The sequence below is a fragment of the Coregonus clupeaformis genome, chromosome 10 (genome assembly GCF_020615455.1).
Source record: "Coregonus clupeaformis isolate EN_2021a chromosome 10, ASM2061545v1, whole genome shotgun sequence".
Taxonomy (NCBI): Eukaryota; Metazoa; Chordata; class Actinopteri; order Salmoniformes; family Salmonidae; genus Coregonus; species Coregonus clupeaformis.
Window position 1 is genome coordinate 54,934,814 of NC_059201.1, and position 20,606 is coordinate 54,955,419.

The 20,606-nt window shown below is 41.7% G+C and overlaps 1 protein-coding gene across 1 annotated transcript in view; it reads left to right on the plus strand.

Annotated features, from left to right (window-relative positions):
- Positions 1-3,759: 3,759 nt before the first annotated feature.
- The window catches only part of LOC121575577 (replication termination factor 2), a 42,044-nt gene continuing 25,197 nt past the window's right edge, over positions 3,760-20,606 (plus strand). The window contains exons 1-5 of the mRNA XM_041888760.1: positions 3,760-3,917; positions 5,560-5,654; positions 5,917-6,010; positions 6,462-6,601; positions 16,891-16,969. Coding sequence (XP_041744694.1) covers positions 3,849-3,917; positions 5,560-5,654; positions 5,917-6,010; positions 6,462-6,601; positions 16,891-16,969 — 477 coding nt within the window. The 5' untranslated portion in view covers positions 3,760-3,848. The remainder of the gene's footprint in view (positions 3,918-5,559; positions 5,655-5,916; positions 6,011-6,461; positions 6,602-16,890; positions 16,970-20,606) is intronic.

The following is a 20,606-nucleotide window of genomic DNA, read 5'->3' on the forward strand; positions in this document are numbered from 1 at the left end:
GTTGGTCAACTTTTACATTTCCTGCTACCCCAGTAATCACTCCTTTCAATGGCGCCCTTTTCTTCAAAACAATTCACATCTCTTTCCCCCATTCGTTTAATGCGGAGTTCCTGCACCCTCTGACGAGCAGAAACACAAACAATTATCACAAGACCACTTCTGGTTACCCTCACCGATTCCACAGCACCCAACTCTGTTTTCACCCAACCTGAAACCACAAATTGATCAGCCAAAAGACAAGGTTCCCCTTTTTCCAAAAAACTTAACTCATACTGTCACAGACTCATCTTTATCCTGACCCTCGGTGCAATCCTCGGGCTCCAAGAACTGCACCACACCTACCACCAATACTTCGCCCTCATTCACTTCCATTTCTCCTCCTGTCTTCAGCTCACTCTGCTTATACTTTCTACCATTCTTCTTTAACAAACCATCTCCCTTTTTCCCGCCATTTTTAACCGACTCAATCTCACCCTCTTCCCCCCTCACTCTCTTAGACCTCCTCTGCCTCTCTTTTTCCAACCATCCATTCCTCCTCCGTATTCCAAGTATACGTCTCCTTATGATAATACTGCACTTCTCCTGACACATGTCTTGTTCTTGCCTTCTCAAGGGACACCATTTAACCGGCTGTCACAATCTCCGTACAATCAGCACCAACCCCTCGGGATGTAGAGCTCAACAGTGCATCCCACAGAGCGCGTCTTGATGTTCTTCTTTATTGATAGGTACCGTGACACTTTTCCATTTCAAATAAGCCAGCTCTTCTAACCACCATCCACCGTCACTCGTTACGCTCTGTGTCGCCCGGTACTCTCTCCCATCTCTAACTACCAAGTTTTAGCCGATATACCTACCTCCTTATTTAGCTACTGAAATTAAAATAAAATGACTGCATACATTATCTTAATTGCTTAAAAGCTTTATGGGATAATATAATAGCCATATTTTCAGGGTCAAATTCAGGTGCAATAATTCAGGAATAATTATTGAAGGATTTTTTTTTTTACTTTTTTTTTATTAATGCGATAAAAATTGGGTTTTGTCAATCCTGGGGAATTGTAGTAGGGTATTGAAATGAAAGACATAGGCCTACGTGTTATTTGTTCACTTCTGATATTTTTTTTGTTATAATAGAACATCAAAACAGCATTCAGTAGAACAGAAGAAAATGTGCAGCACAATAAACAGTGCGATTAGCTAACACAGACAACAGATTACCATTAGAAACCAACACACACAGCAAGCGACCAGACCTCATTAACCTCTACGGGATCGGTGTCCCTTATACGGGACGGTTGTTGCTCAATATGCGATATGTGACAAGAATGGTGTTGTAAACAACAGCCAACTTTCCAGGACATCGACATGTCTTATATGGGCAGAAAGCTTAAATTCTTGTTAATCTAACTGCAGTGTCCAATTTACAGTAGCTATTACAGCTAAAAAGTACCATGCTATTGTTTGAGGATAGTGCACAACAACAAAACACTTTTATCACGGCAACTGGTACCAAACCAGTAATCTTGCTCTGATTTGTCATCCTGAGGGACCCAGAGATAAAATGTAGTGTAGTTTTGTTAGAAAAATCAATTTTTATATTCAAATGTATGAACTAGGTTCTACAGTTTGACCTCTGAATCCACACCCACCCCGCCCGGCCATCTAGATGTGTGAAGGTTAGTGTCTTTTCTGTAGGGAAGCTAATAATCCATCATTTATGACATTCCTGGGAGTGTGCAAACTTAAATATTGTATTACCATTGCATTTTTGTATGTTCTCTATAGTTATATACTTGAAAACCAATTCGGCACATTTGGGAAAACTCCTAGCAGACTTGATACAAAATATTGTGTAGTGATAGTCACTTTAACTCTACCCACATGTACATATTACCTCAACTACCTCAACTAGCCGGTGCCCCCGCACATTGACTCTGCAACGGTACCCCCCTGTATATATAGCCTCCCTACTGTCACTTTATTTTACTTCTGCTCTTTTTTTTCTCAACACTTTTTTTTGTTGTTGTTGTTTTATTTTTTACTTTTTTTGTTTAAAATAAATGCACTGTTGGTTAAGGGCTGTAAGTAAGCATTTCACTGTAATGTCTGCACCTGTTGTATTCGGCGCATGTGACCAATAAAATTTGATTTGATTTGATTTGATGTAATTCTTCACTGGATCAGCCTGAAACATTGCACACACACTGCTGCCATCTGGTGGACAACATCTAAATTACATCTAGAATTCTACATCACTTTCTGGCCTTTCTCTTGCATTTCAAAAATGATGCAACAACAAAAAAATAGAAAACACATGTTTTTTTGTTTGTATTATCTTTTACCAGATCTAATGTGTTATATTCTCCTACATTAATTTCAAATTTCCACAAACTTCAAAGTGTTTCCATTCAAATTATATCAAGAATATGCATATCCTTGCTTCAGGTGCTGAGCTACAGGCGAAAATTACATACCGAAATCTAGCTGCCTGTAGCAAGGACAGTATGAGTGCATACATTTCCACACTTACTGAGCCACATGGGAAGTGTGGAAGTGAATGTGCACTTTTCAATTGGATGGACTGCAACTACGAAAAACACTGCCACCGCCTGTAGTAAAAGCAAAAGCATTTATAGCATTGGAGATTCTCTAAATTAGAAACCATCTCTGATAGCTATAGGACCGCAGAGACTGTCACAGATTTGAGCTTTTAATGACCTAGCAAATTCGATGACTTGGAGGTGAAATAGAACCCATGTATTGTTTTTTTTAAATTGGTCTTTCATCATCTGCCGAATGGCCCTAATACTGAAAAGGTTAATCGGGCCGGATAAACTGAAGAGGACTCGACCCGAGTACCAGTAGCCGGAGCCCAGAGTAATATGATTCTGCCGGACTCGGGAGGAGCTCGGCCCGCATAAAGTCAGAGTCGAGTCCTCCAAGTCTCAAATGAAATAGGCCCGAGGCCAGCATGTTGCAGTATACCACGAGACCCTAACCCGCTTTGGTGCGCTCTGCCAGCTGTTGTTTGCCAAGTGTGCTAAGCTGAATCATGCAAACTCTGCTGAAAAATAACATTACTCCAATTTCAATCATTGTAATGGTTCTAGTGTCTTATATGCAATGGGTGCATGGCCCACAAACACTATGCACATGTTTATTTAGATTGGTGTCAATTAATTTAGTAGCATTTAGATAACTGGTCAATAGTTCAATCAGATTTAAACCAAAAAACTGATATCAACGAAAATAAGACGTATTTTTCATGACATCAAAGATACAATTAAAAAGATGTCAATCCGACCAGATTTCAACCAGTAAAATACATAGTTATGACCTCTTATGGCCACTGCGAGAGAGGATTAGTTTTAGTAAGGTTGGATTTCTTGCGTGTATAGCCACGGTGATCAACTGAACTGCACTGATGGAGCGGAAATCACAGAAAATAGGTGTGGTAGTTGCAGCAGCAGAAACATATTTGGGTGTGCGAGATTTTAGTGCATAAGATCTACAGGAAGTTTTGAGAGATGGGGTTCCATCCTCCCAGGCCGAAGGCCTGGTGTTGGATCATTTAGGGCCAAAGTAGTGCGATGGAGTGGTGGGTTTTGGGGATAGTGTATACGTAAGGTGCAGGGTTAGATGTTGGTGCAATTTAAAAAAATGTCCCTTCCCCTTGTGACCAAAATGTGCAATCCGCACTCCGACCTGCGAAAGGCAGCAATGTGCAACACAGCGTCTAGTCTGCCGGAAATGCACACGAAGAAGATTATATTATTTGTTTATAACCAGGCTGCTCGGGTTTTCTCCAACAGGGCAGGCCAATAACTTTTCTGCTATTTGTCAAAATGGGATGTGATGGTGGAACTATTCCTAAAAGGCATGAGTTGGTAAAAGGCCCAAAGAAAGTTGAGAAGGTATGTAGTGTTATAGCTAGCTAGCCTTAACGTAGCAGGCGTAAAATAAACGAGCTAACTGTCTGTCCAACACGCGTTAGCTTGTTAGTATTTTATTTGCTAACGGGTGTTTACACGTTTAGCTAACTAACTGGCTTAGCTAGCTAACGTTCGGGGTGTTTTGTTAAAATCAGGGAAGCGTGAGTCCACCCAAACTGAACTAATGTTAGATACATTTATACATTTAGCTAGCTAGCTAGCTTTCGTTTATTAACTAGCTAACGTTAGCTTGTTAATACGCCGTGCTCACACAATCAGCTAATAGGTAGCATTTCATGTCAGATAGCCTCCGAGTCTCAGCAATAACAAACCATCAACATAAAACATAGCTGAGATGCTTTGGCACGTAGCTAACATGTACCCCATTCATAAACGCGAACTGCTTTAGCTTTAGCGCCTATTGACGTCGTCAATGACGATGATATATTCTGACCGAGGGAGTTTAGTTAAGAGCCCCAACGCTTGCTCTAAACCAGGGTTCTTCAATTCCGGTCCTGGAGGGCCGAAACACCTATTTTTCATCCTCTCCTTCTAATCAGGGGCTAATTTAGACCTGGGACACCAGGTGAGTGCAAATAACTACCAGGTAGAGAAATAAAAAAACAGAAGTGTTTCGGCCCTCCAGGACCGGAATTGAAGAACCCTGCTCTAAACGTTAACACGCATAGTTGAGGTCCGTTTTTGGAAACAGAAGGAACGGAACAACCTTTCATATCAGAGAGAAATCATTTTCAAAAAACTTAAGGTTAAATTACAACACACCATTTATATAGGGTTAGTGTTCCCACACGGCAATATCTCCATGTTACAGCGCTTTGTAACGGAAAACAGACGATACAGAGTGGACTAGCTAGCTAGCTACCTTTGCTAATTAGCGATGTGAGTCTCCGAACAACTTTTTTTTTTTTTTTCTTTCGGTTACTGGCACTACGCTCTTAACCACTTAAGCTACCTGCCGCTTTTACCTGTGTGTAAAAGGAAGACTGACGCCAAAGGTGTTGTCACTGAAAAATACTGTCAGCTGCAACTGGGTTTAAACCAGGTGTTGGAACCGGTTCTGGGAACAGAACCAGAAAATAACGACAATTTTTGAGGATCAGAAACGGGAGTGAAAGTGATCTATACTGTTCCGGAACAGACCCGTTATTTTAAAAGCATGGGGACCGGTTAATAACATTATTTTACAATTGGGGCATTTTTCACAAAAAACGCAACAAGGCGCCTATGTCAAAGACCTCACTCTGTCACGCAGAAATGTATTCCAGTGTATGCCTGTCTGTCAGTCTTTGCTAGTGTGTGTGATGTGTGTAGGCAGCGTGATTTATGTTTCTAGAACCGAAACAGAACATGTAAGGTTCTTGGACTAAGGAGTAACGTTAGGCTCTTTTAGGCCATTATTGGGCTAGCTAACAAGGAGCTTTATGGCACAGGTGGTAGCTAACGTTAGTGCAGTGGACCTGCATCTCAATCACAGAGTTGCTGCATGGCTGTTCCCCCTCTATCACTACTCTTGCAAGCGAAGTATTTCAGATATAACCAAATGCAACGGAACAGTTCGGTGGGCAGAAGCTAAATTGAATGTGTAAATCTTTCTTCACTACAGGTTGACAAAAATGCAGCGCTTGCTGCCCAGTGGAAGTACTGTGCTCTCAGTACAGAGAAACTCAGGCGCCCTATTGTTGCTTGTGATCTGGGAAGGTGAGAACTTTTTTCATCAGTTTGTTGTTGTGAACTAGTCATATAGTATGACACCATTATGTATCTAGCTATCTACAATCTTTTGTGTTGGCATTATCATTCTCTTAGCTGGCCCTATTGAATCATTTGATATCATCTAGCATATTATTAAAATTGCGTGCAGCATTAAATGGAGCTGAATACTAGTAGTTAGGTATAAGTTACTTTTAGATACTTCTATCACACATGGATTCTGTAATCGAAATGCTATTCTTTCTTACAGACTTTATAACAAAGATGCCGTGATTGAGTACCTTCTGGATAAATCTGCCGATAGACCCAACAGCGAGGTTGTATCACACCTTCGTGGCATTAAGGTATGGTAATTCTCCATGATTTCAGCTGAGGCCACATATCATTGCATTATCTATGTCTTTATCTATTATCTATGTCTTTATCTATGTCTCCTGAGTGGCGCAGTGGTCTAAGGCACTGCATCGCAGTGTTAACTGTGCCACTAGAGATCCTGGTTCGAATCCAGGCTCTGTCGCAGCCGGCCGCGACCGGAAGACTCATGGGCGGCGCACAATTGGCCCAGCGTCGTCCAGGGTAGGGGAGGGAATGGCCGGCAGGGATGTAGCTCAGTTGATAGAGCATGGCGTTTGCAACGCCAGGGTTGTGGGTTTGATTCCCACGGGGGGCCAGTATAAAAAAAAGATGTATTCACTAACTGTAAGTCGCTCTGGATAAGAGCGTCTGCTAAATGACTAAAATGTAAATGTAAAATGTAATCTAAAGTGACTCAAAGTTGTGTGTGTCATTCCACAGGATATAAAGGAGCTGAACCTGACTGACAACCCAGCCTGGGAGGGCGAGAGGAGGAACACCAAAGGGGACCGCTATGAGGACATGCACTGTGCCATGTTCATCTGTCCTGTGGTGGGCCTGGAGATGAATGGCAAACATAGGTACGGGGTGTGCGTGCATGTCATTCCACATGGATCTCTTCATCACTAATGTGTGAGGGACCTACCTGAATTTGAAACGCTTGTTTCCATTTTCCTTTGCTAAATGTGCACTAATGAATATGGCCCTATATATATGCATCTCATCAATGTCTCGGCATCTTATCAATGCCTTTCAATGACAAGCGTAGTGTGTTGCATTTAGACCCGGCAGTATCATCTCACAATGTCTGCATCATGCTGAGTTCTGGCACTGAATCATGTGCATTAGCCTATAGCGTGAGTGCCAGCATGTTTGTGCTATAATTTTAACTCCCTTTCACAAACAGATCTGGGACCAGGGTATGTGCAGTAGGCCTCAGTGATAAACTATAGCGATGAGATTCTGAGTGTTGATGTGAGCCACTACACTATTTGTGCATTGCCCCAATGTTTGTTGTTGTTGTCCAGTGCAGCCTTTTTTTTTTTTATCTCAATATTTAAATCATTTCTTGATAACAATTTAAGAACCTTACTGTAAATGTTTTCAATTAAAATGGTCAAAAAGAAACAAAAGTAGCTTGTTAGAAAATATAAATTTCTCAAGCAATAATTTTACTAGGACTGTCTGGGGGTGGTCTGAGTGGGGAGGGGGAAAATGTAAACGAGCTGTTATTGGCTGAGAGGTTTGGAACTCTCTTATTGGTCTGTTAACTCATTTCAAGTTTCAAGTACTGTGCACAAGTACAGTGAAATGCTTTTCTTGCAAGCTCTTTTCCAACAATGCAGTAATCAATATCTATAGTACTATAAAGTAATGTAGAAAAAAAACACACAAGAAATAGAAATAAGAAGAACACAAGAAAGTAAGTAAGCTATATACAGGTCAGTGCCAATACCATATTTATAGTGTGCCGGGATACTGGAGATGCACAAAATGACCAAAATTATGTGGACACCTGCTCGTCGAACATATAATTCCAAAATCATGGGCATTAATATGGAGTTGGTCCCCCCCCCTTGCTGCTATAACAGCCTCCACTCTTCTGGGAAGGCTTTCCACTAGATGTTGGAAAATTGCTGCGGGGACTTGCTTCCATTCAGCCACAAGAACATTAGTGAGGTCGGGCACTGATGTTGGGCGATTAGGCCAGTCAAGTTCTTACACATTGATCTTGAAAAAACAATTCTGTATGGACCTCGCTTTATGCACGGAGGCATTGTCATGCTGAAACAGGAAAGGGCCTTCCCCAAACTGTTGCCACAAAGTTGGAAGCACAGAATGGTCTAGACTGTCATTGTATGCTGTAGCGTTAAGATTTCCCTTCACTGGAACTGAGGGGCCTAACCCGAACTGTGAAAAACAGCCCCAGACCATTATTCCTCATCCACCAAACTTTACAGTTGCCACTATGCATTCGGGCAGGTAACGTTCACCTGGCATCCTCCAAACCCAGATTTGTCCGTCGGACTGCCAGATGGTGAAGCGTGATCACTCCAGAGAACGCGTTTCCACTGCTCTAGAGTCCAATGGCGGCGAGCTTTATACCACTCCAGCCGACGCTTGGCATTGCGCATGGTGATCTTAGGCTAGTGTGTGGCTGCTTGGCAATGGAAACCCATTTCATGAAGCTCCCGACGAACAGTTCTTGTGCTGACGTTGCTTCTAGAGGCAGTTTGGAACTCGGTAGTGAGTGTTGCAACCAAGGACAGACGATTGTTACGCGCGTCAGCACTTGGCGGTCCCGTTCTGTGAGCTTGTGTGGCCTACCACTTCTCGTTGTTGCTCCTAGACGTTTCCACTTCACAATAACAGCACTTACAGTTGACCGGGGCAGCTCTAGCAGGGCAGACATTTGACAAACAGACTTAATGGAAAGGTGGCATCCTATGACGGTGCCACGTTGAAAGTCACTGAGCTCTTCAGTAAGGCCATTCTACTGCCAATGTTTGTCTAGAGATTGCATGGCTGTGTGCTCGATTTTATACACCTGTCAGCAACGGGTGTGGCTGAAATAGCCAAATCCACTAATTTGAAGGGGTGTCCACATACATTTACATTTAAGTAATTTAGCAGACGCTCTTATCCAGAGCGACTTACAAATTGGTGCATTCAACTTAGGATAGCCAGTGGGACAACCACCCTTTTTTTTTTTTTTTTTTTATCGGGGGGTAGAAGGATTACTGTTTATGTATAGGGGTAAGGTGACTAGGCATCAGGATGTATGATAAACGGAGTGGCAGCAGAGTATATGATGATTGTGTGTGTGTGTAGAGCAGGGGTGCCGAACTAATTTTGCTCCGGGGGCCGGATTCGGTCTTCAGCGAGATCTGGAGTGCCGCACAGAATTTGTTATATTTCCTTAACGTCAAAATGTGCTAAAAATAGACCTCTATCCATCGTTTTGGGGAATTTCCGATACTCCCTGACTGTCTAGTGATTATTAGCAAGCTGGACAGTCATGAAATGCTATGAATGTATGTCCATTTATTGTGTGCAGTGATTATTAACGAGCTGGACAGTCAAGAAACTGTGTGTATATGTGTGTGTATATATATATATATACACAGTACGTCTATTATAATTTCTACACAGTTAGGTTTTAGTTAGGGTTGGGCAGTATCCAGATTTTCATATCCTCATACCGTCCTTCTCCCACACCGGGCTTTATGGTATTACCGACTTAGTAAACAAGGGGGCGCCAAAAACGCAACAAATCCCATTGGCCATCTATTACCAGAAAACAAATAATAGCGATTTCCAACGAATTGCAACGACAGCCAATCCAGCTGATAAAGATAGTCGGAAGTTTACATACACTTAGGTTGGAGTCATTAAAACTCGTTTTTCAACCACTCCACAAATTTATTGTTAACAAACTATAGTTTTGGCAAGTCGGATAGGACATCTACTTTGTGCATGACACAAGTAATTTCTCCAACAATTTAGACAGATTATTTCATTTATAATTCACTGTATCACAATTCCAGTGGGTCAGAAGTTTACATACACTAAGTTGACTGTGCCTTTTAAACGGCTTGGAAAATTCCAGAAAATGATGTCATGGCTTTAGAAGCTTCTGATAGGCTAATTGACATAATTTTGAGTCAATTGGAGGTGTACCTGTGGATGTATTTCAAGGCCTACCTTCAAACTCAGTGCCTCTTTGCTAGACAAAATGGGAAAATAAAAAGAAATCAGCCAAGACCTCCAGAAAAAAATTGTGGACCTTCACATGTCTGGTTCATCCTTGGGAGCAATTTCCAAATGCCTGAAGGTACTACGTTCATCTGTACAAATAATAGTACGCAAGTGTAAACACCATGGGACCACACAGCCATCATACCGCTCAGGAAGGAGACGCGTTCTGTCTCCTAGAGATGAACGTACTTTGGTGCGAAAAGTGCAAATCAATCCCATAACAACAGCAAAGGACCTTGTGAAGATGCTGGAGGAAACGGGTACAAAAGTATCTATATCCACAGTAAAACGAGTCCTATATCGACATAACCTGAAAGGCCGCTCAGCAAGGAAGAAGCCACTGCTCCAAATCCTCCATTAAAAAAAGCCAGACTACGGTTTGCAACTGCACATGGGGACAAAGATTGTACTTTTTGGAGAAATGTCCTCTAGTCTGATGAACTGTTTGGCCATAATGACCATCGTTATGTTTAGAGGAAAAAGGGGGTGCTTGCAAGCCGAAGAACACCATCCCAACCGTGAAGCACGGGGGTGGCAGCATCATGCTGTGGGGGTGCTTTGCTGCAGGAGGGACTGGTGCACTTCACAAAATAGATGGCATCATGAGGAAGGAAAATTATGTGGATATATTGAAGCAACATCTCAAGACATCAGTCAGGAGGTTAAAGCTTGGTTGCAAATGGGTCTTCCAAATGGACAATGACCCCAAGCATACTTCCAAAGTTGTGGCAAAATGCCTTAAGGACAACAAAGTCAAGGTATTGGAGTGGCCATCACAAAACCCTGACCTCAATCCTATAGAAAATGTGTGGGCAGAACTGAAAAAGCGTGTGCGAGCAAGGAGGCCTACAAACCTGACTCAGTTACACCACCTCTGTCAGGAGGAATGGGCCAAAATTCACCCAACTTATTGTGGGAAGCTTGTGGAAGGCTACCCAACATGTTTGACCCAAACAATTTAAAGGCAATGCTACCAAATACTAATTGAGTGTATGTAAACTTCTGACCCACTGGGAATGTGATGAAATAAATAAAAGCTGAAATAAATAAAAGCTGAAATAATTCTCTACTATTATTCTGACATTTCACATTCTTAAAATAAAGTGGTGATCCTAACTGACCTAAGACATGGAATTTTTACTAGGATTAAATGTCAGGAATTGTGAAAAACAGAGTTTAAATGTATTTGGCTAAGGTGTATGTAAACTTCCGACTTCAACTGTATATCGCCTAGCCCTAAGTCTAGGGTGTCTGGGATGATGAGTTAATGTAGGTGGTAGAAGGGTCGGCATTTGATCATCAGGTATTCCAAGACGGGTGAACAATGGTTAGACTTCCACTACGCTGGAGTTAACACACCATTCTCTGTTGATATAGAGTCAAACCCCTCCTCGATTTCCCTGAATCCAATGTCCTGTCTGCTCGGTGAATGGAGAATCCATCGAGTTGGATAGCCATGTTTCAGTAAAGCAGAGAATACTGCAGTTACGAGAGTCCCGTTGATGGCAAATCTGCGATCAGAGGTCATCCATCTTATTATCAAGTGACTGGCCAATAGAATGGAGGGAAGAGGTGGCCGGTTTTCCCTTTGCCTTAATCTCACCAGGACTCCCCCTCACCTGCCTCTTTTTCGCTGGCATTTCTTCTTGGGTAGCTCGACAATTGGGAGCCCAGAATTGAAGCCGGAATTGAGGTTAATAACTGCCGATCTGATGTTCAAAAGTTCTTGTCGATCATAAGAAATGATAGGGGATACATTTCATGCTAAAAAAGTAAAGATAAACACCAAAATAATCACAAAATAGCGAAGTTGGGTCGAAGCTCGCAAGATGGCAGCCATCTTCATTTACCGCTACATCAGTGTGAATGCGCAAATCTGATATGGGTGTCACATGCAGACAGGTGCACAGATCGAGCCCTAGGTAGGGCTGGGCGATATACTGCATTCTACTATATACCGGTATTGATGCACCGACAGGTTTTATAGTTTACTCTGTTTGATACTCAAGTAATCTTTCTCCCTTTCCTCATGCAGCTAACAACACCAAGTACTGCCCCCTGTCACTCAGAGAGCACAGTTGCTCTACCACAGGGTCATTTATTGCCATTCACTCTGCATTCTGCATGGTCAGATCGATGCAACAAGATGTTGGTAACATGCTGCTTTCCACAAGCATTCTATAATTACACTTAGTTTGTGTATCTTACTGTCTGCAAACTACTATTTGTTAGTTTGTCTCTTAGCAAGTTGTTGCTAAAATAATTTGTGTTTTCCGCTAATGCTAAACGCTAGTTAGCTGGCTAGTAGGGATGGGCATTTGAAATGATTTCACTATTCAAATATATTATATTTGTTTGGATATCCGGATAGTCGAAATACATGTTTTGTTTTATTCAATGGAGACTTGTTTGCGCGACTCGAGAGAAAGCCGGTGCGCTGCGCCACAGAGTTTCTTGGATGGGTGGGGGGGATCGAGGAGCAGGGACCGTTGTGTGTGACAGTCTACAGTACCTTAATGTATTCACGCCCCTTTACTTTTTCCACATTTTGTTGTGTTACAGCCTGAATTTAAAATGGAATAAATTGAGATTTTGTGTATATGGCCTACATACAATACCCTATAATGTCAAAGTTGCATGGACTCACTCTGGGTGCAATAATAGTATTTATTGTGGTTTCAGCAGGACAATAACCTAAAACACAAGGCCAAATATACACTGGAGCTGCTTACCAAGAAGACATCAAATGTTCCTGAGTGGCCTAGTTACAGCTTTGACTTAAATTGGCTTGTAAATCTATGAAAAGACTTGAAAGTGGCTGTCTAGCAATGATCAACAACCTATTTGAGTCAAGCTCAAACTTGTCAGAGTTTTAAAAATAATATTGTGCAAGTATTATACAATCCAGGTGTGCCAAGCTCTTAGGGACCTAAAGACACAGCTGTAATCACTGCCAACGGTGATTCTAACATGTATTGACTCGGGTGTGGATAGATATATTTTTCAATAGATTTGTAAAAAATTCTAAAAACATGTATTCATTTTGTCATTATGGGGTATTGTATGTAGATGGGTGACAACAAAATATATTTAATCAATTTTGAATTCAGGATGTAACACAACAAAATGTGGAATAAGTCAAGGGGTATGAAAACTTTCTGAAGGCACGGAGGGGGAGACGCAAAGTAGCCAAACTGCAAATTTGTTTATCTATCATACCATCTGGTAGTACCTGTCTTGACTGCATCAAATCATTGTAAAGAAGCAGTAGCCAGCTAGCTAGCTAAAGTAGCAAGTCTAATTGAGGCTATTTTGAGGCATCCTTGTCTACAACTCCATTCATATGAAACAACAGCCTACATGTTGGTTGATCATTGTAGCCTACTCCTTCTTATTTAGCCAACATAAATCTGCAATTTTAATTCAATTTTGCATTGGATCTCCCATTTCACTTTCTACACATGGAGTCTCTGATTGTAGCACTGCTTTGGTTAACCGACAATGACAACAAGCCACACGTGTGAAATGTGTGTAGGCTACTAGAGTTGTCTTTTTTATGGGGCGCACTCATAAAAACGGTCATTTGTTTTATTAAAATGTGGAATATAATGGTCTGTCTTTGTAGGCTATGTAGCAATGTCACATAGGTAATTTAATTGTAGACAATTTGAGAAAGATTATAGTTTCCCAAGTAATCGAATACTAACGTCCGTTCAGATATTCGTATAACCGTGCCCATCCCAACTGGCTAGCTTAATGTACTAAGAGTCAGCGCAAAAGTAGCTAGGTTAATACAGCCTGGTACCAGTGCTGGTCTAGGCCTTGATAAGCATGCTGTTTGTGCAACAGTATCATCTAGATGGGGCGGCAGATAGCTTAGTGGTTAAGAGCGTTGTGCCAGTAACCGAAAGGTCGCTGGTTCTAATCCCCGAGCCGACTAGGTGAAAAGTCTGTCGATGTGCCCTTGAGCAAGGCACTTAACCCTAATTGCTCCTGTAAGTCGCTCTGGATAAGAGCGTCTGCTAAATTACTAAAATGTAAAATGTAGATCATAGAGGAATAGGTAAAGCATGAATATGTTAGCTTGCTAGCTAGCTACATGAGGTAAGAAACATTTAATATAATATCATCTAATTAGGGTCACCTGGAAACACTGACCAACACTTTGGCTTCTACCCTGTCAGTAATTCCTCCCTGGCTTATTATTTTCTTGTCATGTCAAACAAAAATGTATTCAAGGTGCTGCCCACTATATTCCAGCTATAGAATTAGAATAATCATTATATTTCCATGATTCCTACGGTTCACAAATGAGTTAGGCCTAGATTTTCTTTGCCCATATCATCAGGGGTTGGAACCAAAATTATTTTCCAAAAGTTTAGTTCTAAACAACAATTCTTTCCCTCATTCCGTTCCACTCTTTCGACCAGCAAAATAAAGTTCTGAACCGGTTTGAACCCCAAGAAAGTAACGGTTTATATTTCATCAATAAGGCACGAGGGGGTGTGGTATATGGCCAATATACCATGGCAAAGGGCTGTTCTTACGCACAACACAACAGGGAGTGCCTGGATACAGCCATTAGCCGTGGTATATTGGCCATATACCACAAACCCCCAAGGTGCCTTATTGCTATTATAAACTAGTTACCAACGTAATTAGAGCAGTAAAAATACATGCTTTGTCATACCTGTGGTATATGGTCTGATATACCACGGCTGTCAGCCAATCAGCATTCATGGCTCAAACCACCCAGTTTATAATGTTCCTTTTTAAACCTCTGAAATCCATTTATTTTTAATCTGTATAGGAAAGTTGTTAAGAGCTAATTGTATTTTGTCGTAACTGCATGGTTTAATCATAATGAAAGACAAACACAACATTGTGCTGCCAGTCAGAGTGTAGGGTCCGACATGCAACTGACATTTTGCAGGTGAGGAGAGAGCGAGAGTGGATGGAGGAAGCTTGCCTTGAAGCGCTGGGCATCTTATGACATGCATTATCTGAATTAGGCCCACAGAATTATACCTACGGAGGAGTTGCTTCTATGAACTTCCGAGTTCGTTTAACGTTGGACCAGAGCAAACGTTAGCTAGCTAGCTAGCTAACAAGCTTGTGTGTACAGAGCAGCGCTAGAATTAAAAACACGTCTTACCTTTCTGTAGTTAATAAATCCAACGTGAAATGTGATAACTATAGTATCCTTAACTAGCATTAAAAAAGTTAATTCATTCTTTTAAACGTCTCTCCCTAATTTCTGAATCATGTTTGTAACGTCATCAGTAGGCTACAGTAACCTATGATTCAGAGGGGAGGGGCAGGTAGCCTACACACACATCCACTGGCAAAGATTTCCAGCTGGCAGGCAGACAGTTTCTAAGTGACAGAGGGCTTTGCATAGACACTTCGTTGCGATGTTTGTGGGATTGGAAAAAAATGCCTGGAACATAAAAGGTTAACTGGTTCACATGCTTTTAAAATAACGGTTCTGTTCCGGAACAGCATAGATCACTTTCATTTCCGGTTCGGGTTCTGTTCTGTCCTCAATTTAGTCTTTTATGGCTTTTGGTTCTGTTCCCTGAAACGGTTCCAACTCTTGCATATCATGCAGCCCTGCGTGGCATGGTGTGGAAATGATAATACATGTGCAGAAATGGATGAAAATGCTGAAAATAATTTTAGTTTGAAGTTGGATTCAAAAGTATAAACAATCAGAATGGAGAAAGAAGTGATTTCAAATGGGCTAATTTGTGTTGCCACCCTAGGATAATGAACTACTCATAAAGCATATTTAGAACCTTTTTTATTATTAAAAAACATATAATACCTTCAAGAATGTGAAAAATATAGTGCTATGATATTTTGTCCGTATCGCATTTTGCCCCTTTGATTGGTAAAAATAAATATATTAAGTTTTATTTTATTTTCTGTCTTACAATGCAAAATTAATGAATCTTGAAAAAAGTCCCCTCCCCTGCCGTTGTGCCACCATGAGCGCTAGTACGCTGCTGCACTCGTCACCTACTGGCGCAGGGTGGTGAGCTTGACATGAAAACCATCAGTAGTAGGTTACTTTGGATTTGCTAGCATGTGTTGTCTCCTGGACAGGGAAGGGGGCAACTGCAGTTTGACTTTTTGTCAGTACCAGAACAAATTCTAATTAAAGACTAGTTAGCTTGTTTTGACTGCAAAGCCTTGCTAACTAGCTAGCTGATAAAGCCCACCCCCAGTAGTGGTTCTAGAAAATCTACTTTTAGCTAACTCCCTTTTCATCTAGGGTTCTAGCTTGCTTAGACTACAATGATTGTTTTTTTGCAGAATATTAGGGCACATATTTAAAAAAATATTGGAGAATTTGGCTTCAGGAGCAGTAGAAACCTACGCTACATGACCAAAAAGTATGTGGACACCTGCTTCTTCGAACATCTCATTCCAATGTCATGGGCATTAATATGGAGTTGGTCCCCCATCTGCTGCTACAACAGCCTCCACTCTCCTGGGAAGGCTTTCCTCTAGATGTTGGAACATTGCTCTGGGGAGTTGCTTCCATTGAGCCACAAGCATTAGTGAGGTCGGGAACTGATAGTCGATTAGGCCTGGCTCGCAGTCTGCGTTCCAATTCATCCCAAAGGTGTTTGATGGGGTTGAGATCAGGGCTCTGTGCAGGACAGTCAAGTTCTTCCACACCGATCTCAACAAACCATTTCTGTATGGACCTCGCTTTGTGCACGGGGGCATTGTCATGCTGAAACAGGAAAGGGCGTTCCCCAAACTGTTACCACTATGGCTGCATTTACACAGGCAATTCTGATCTTTTGACCAATCAGATCAGCTCTTTTGCCAATAATTGGGCAAGATATCAGAATTGGGCTGCCTGTGTTAACGCAGCCTATGAACCATAGTGGCAGCTTGGCTTGATAATGATACCCTGTCCTATCCCAATTTGCTAAAATATCACCATTGCTAAATACAAAAGTTGTGATAAAAGAGGGTGATAATTCCTATGGTAGGGTTTTTTCATGTACTGGTGTTAGCCCTATATTTGTCCTTACAATAGAGGTGTTGCATCACAACTTTAAACCTAAACCTTATGTGATCTTGTTTCTCTCAGGTTCTGTTTCCTGCAGACCTGTGGCTGTGTGTTTTCAGACCGGGCCATGAAAGAAGTCAAGACTGAGATCTGCCACAAGGTAGGACATGCATATATAAAGTGCATTCTGAAAGTATTCAGTCCCCTTCCCTTTTCCCAGATTTTGTTACATTACAGCCTTATTCTAAAATTGATTAAATTGTTTTTTCCCCCTCATCAATCTACACACAATATCCCATAATGACAAAGCACTTTATTATTTTTTGAAATGTTTGCTAAAATCACATTTACATAAGTATTCAGACCCGTTACTCAGTAATTTGTTGAAGCACCTTTGACAGAGATTACAGCCTCGATTGGGTATGACGTTACAAGCTTGGCACACCTGTATTTGGGGAGTTTCTCTCATTTTTCTCGGCAGATCCTCTCAAGCTCTGTCAGAATGGATGTGGAGCATCGCTGCACGGCTATTTTCAGGTCTCTCAGAGATCGGGTTCAAGTCTGGGCTCTGTCTGGGCCACTCAATGACATTCAGAGACTTGTCCCGAAGCCACTCCTGCGTTGGCTTGGCTGTGTGCTTAGGACCGTTGTTCTGTTGGAAGGTGAACCGTCGACCCAGTCTGAAGTCCTGAGCGCTCTAGAGCAGGTTTTTATCAAGGATCTCTCTGTACTTTGCTCCATTCATCTTTCGCTCGATCCTGACTTATCTCCCAGTCCCTGTTGCTGAAAAACATCCCCACAGCATGATGCTGCCACCACCATGCTTCACCGTAGGGATGGTGCCATGTTTCCTCCAGACGTGAAACTTGACATTCAGATTTCAATCTTGGTTTCATCAGACCAGAGAATGTTGTTTCTCATGGTCTGAGAGTCCTTTAGGTGCCTTTTGGCAAACTCCAAGGGGGTTGTCATGTGCCTTTTACTGAGGAGTGGCTTCAGTCTGGCCACTCTACCATAAAGGCCTGATTGGTGGAGTGCTGCAGAGATGGTTGTCCTTCTGGAAGGTTCTCCCATCTCCACAGAGGAACTCTGGCGCTCTGTCAGATTGACCGTCAGGTTCTTGGTCACCTCCCTGACCAAGATCCTTCTCCCCCGATTGCTCAGTATGGCCGGGCGGCCAGCTCTAGAAAGAGTCTTGGTGGTTCCAAACTTCTTCCATTTAAGAATGATGGAGGCCACTGTGTTCTTGGGGACTTTCAATGCTGCAGAAATGTTTTGGTACCCTTCCCCAGATCTGTTCCTCGACACAATCCTGTCTCGGAGATCTACGGACAATTCCTTTGACCTCATGGCCTGGTTTTTGCTCTTGACATGCACTGTCAACTGTGGGACCTTATATAGACCGGTGTGTGCCTTTCCAAATCATGTCCAATCAATTGAATTTACCACAGGTGAACTCCAATCAAGTTGTAGAAACATGTCAAGGATGATCAATGGAAACAGGGTGCACCTGAGCTCAATTTCGAGTCTCATAGCAAAGGGTCTGAATTCTTATGTAAATAAGGTATTTCTGTTTTATTTTGAACACATTTGCAAAAATGTCTAACAACCTGTTTTCGCTTTGTCATTATGGGGTATTTTGTGTAGATTGAGGAACATAAAAAAAATATGGCTGTAACGTAACAATGTGGAAAAATGCACTGTAAAACACACACAACATCCATTCAACACGCTGTGTGCTACATTTGTCAAATTAGTAACCTTGTAATGAAACAAGGTACCACCCCGGTCTCAACTTTTTTTTGGTTGGTAAAACCAATAAACAGTTGAAAGAAAAGAGGATATGCTCTCATAAAGTAGATGGACTCCAATATCTTTGTTTTCCTCCTCTAGCAGCAGCAGTGGGAAAAGCGTTTTCACAGGTGTTTCAGTCCAAGCCTCCTTCAGTGTGTGTTTCTGTGTACTAAAAGAAGATATTGGAATGTTCTGTATGCAAACCTACCCTCTTATTATTGAATCAGTAACTACCCTGTCCCCACGTTTTCCTTTGTTACACACAACCTGCTATTATAGTCAGTCATTTGTATTTTGACAGTAGGGAGGTAACATTTGAGGCACTTTAGATAGTTTGCTAATGGAGGGTGGTGCTGTTTCTTCTACTGTAGATTAATCAACCTTTAGGACAGTGTGTCCCTGGACTGTTGTCAGACAGGTAGATAGAGGTGGGGGGGGGTTTCTTAATGTGCTAACTGTGAACCAGTTAGCTGTTTGTGCTCGTGTGAATGATTAACCCTCTGGTCTGCTGTTTTTGACTTGTTTGGTTCCTTTGAGTTCCATGGAGTTGGCCACAGGTCCATCTCTGTTATTGCATCAATAATTTGCCTTGATATGGAGATATGAATTTCCCTGTTTTGAAATTACTAAACGATACAGCATGTGTGGTTTAGCAAAGGAAAGTAAATAAAAGGTGGGAGCTTCCGTATCTGTTTGCCATCGTGCACATAGAAAAGTACCATGGTGCCCCATTCACCATGCCTGCCGCACTTTGTTGTCGCATTTTATTGGTTACATGTTCTATTTTTAGGTAAGAAAGTGATAGGAAAAGTAGGACACAAAATCCTATTGAGAAACAGCAGATGGCCTCCGAAAAATCGATGAGCTGTAACTGTACGACAGTAAAAGCCCTCCTCGGTGTCATGGAAACCAGATAACCCCCAGCTCTGTGCCTGTCATTATTCTCAATCCCATGATGCCTCCTGCCAGCTGAGCCAGGCTATATGAGGAAGCTGCCAGATGATGGGAAACAGGTGCTGCTGTGGTATTAGTCTCGAACCCGACCCTAGGCCACACAGTGACTAGGGTTTGATTTCAATTATGGACTCTTTTGGCGTAGAGAAACTACATCACTGCCTACGTGATCTCCATCTTGCTAGCTTCTATTTTGTATTTTATTCAAGCGGATAAAGTGTATATATATATATATATATATGCCATTTAGCAGACGCTTTTATCCAAAGCGTCTTACAGTCATGCGTGCATACATTTTTTGTGTATGGTAGAGACGTAGGCAGTGGCATAGTTCTTCAATGCCAAAAGAGTACATTATTGAAACTCACTGTGTTGCCTAAGGTCGAGTTTTCGAGACTACTGTGGTATCGGGAGAGCAAGCAGCACAAAAGGTCACCTCTGACTCCAGCAGAGCGTGAGAGCAGCATTGTTGTGGTTGTCTGCTCGTGGGAATCTCCCTTGCTACCTCTCAAGGGGGAACAGATCCAAGTGCCTTGTCCATTTGCACTGCATGTGATGGTACGATTTGTTTGTGCAAATCGTATCAACAACCCTTTGCTCATGAAGCGAAGCAAAGATCAAGCTAAGTTAAGACCAAGTGAATTTATAACAAATGTTCAATGTATTCAAAGCATTTGGGAATTTCAGTGAATAGCTAAATTTCCTTTACAGTGAACAAACAACAAACATGTTTTGGGTAAAAAGTGCATGCTGTACGATGTCCACTTTCAAGCCCTTAATAATTGAATATGTTAAATATCTTGAAATCAATTGAAATATGGTTAGATGTCAAAGTGGCAGTTTGAACACCTTAACTGCCTCTTCCTAATCCACATTTATTGAACCCTGCTCTCTTAAATTGACAACATACACGATGTAACAATATTTAATGTCAGTGCAAATGTTTAGGCCTATTTGGCTTATTATACGGTTGTACTTTGCCAGTACTAAGCTCAGAGGGTATCGTTTAGCAGTAGTTTAAATTATCAAAGAACAGTAGGACATTTTCG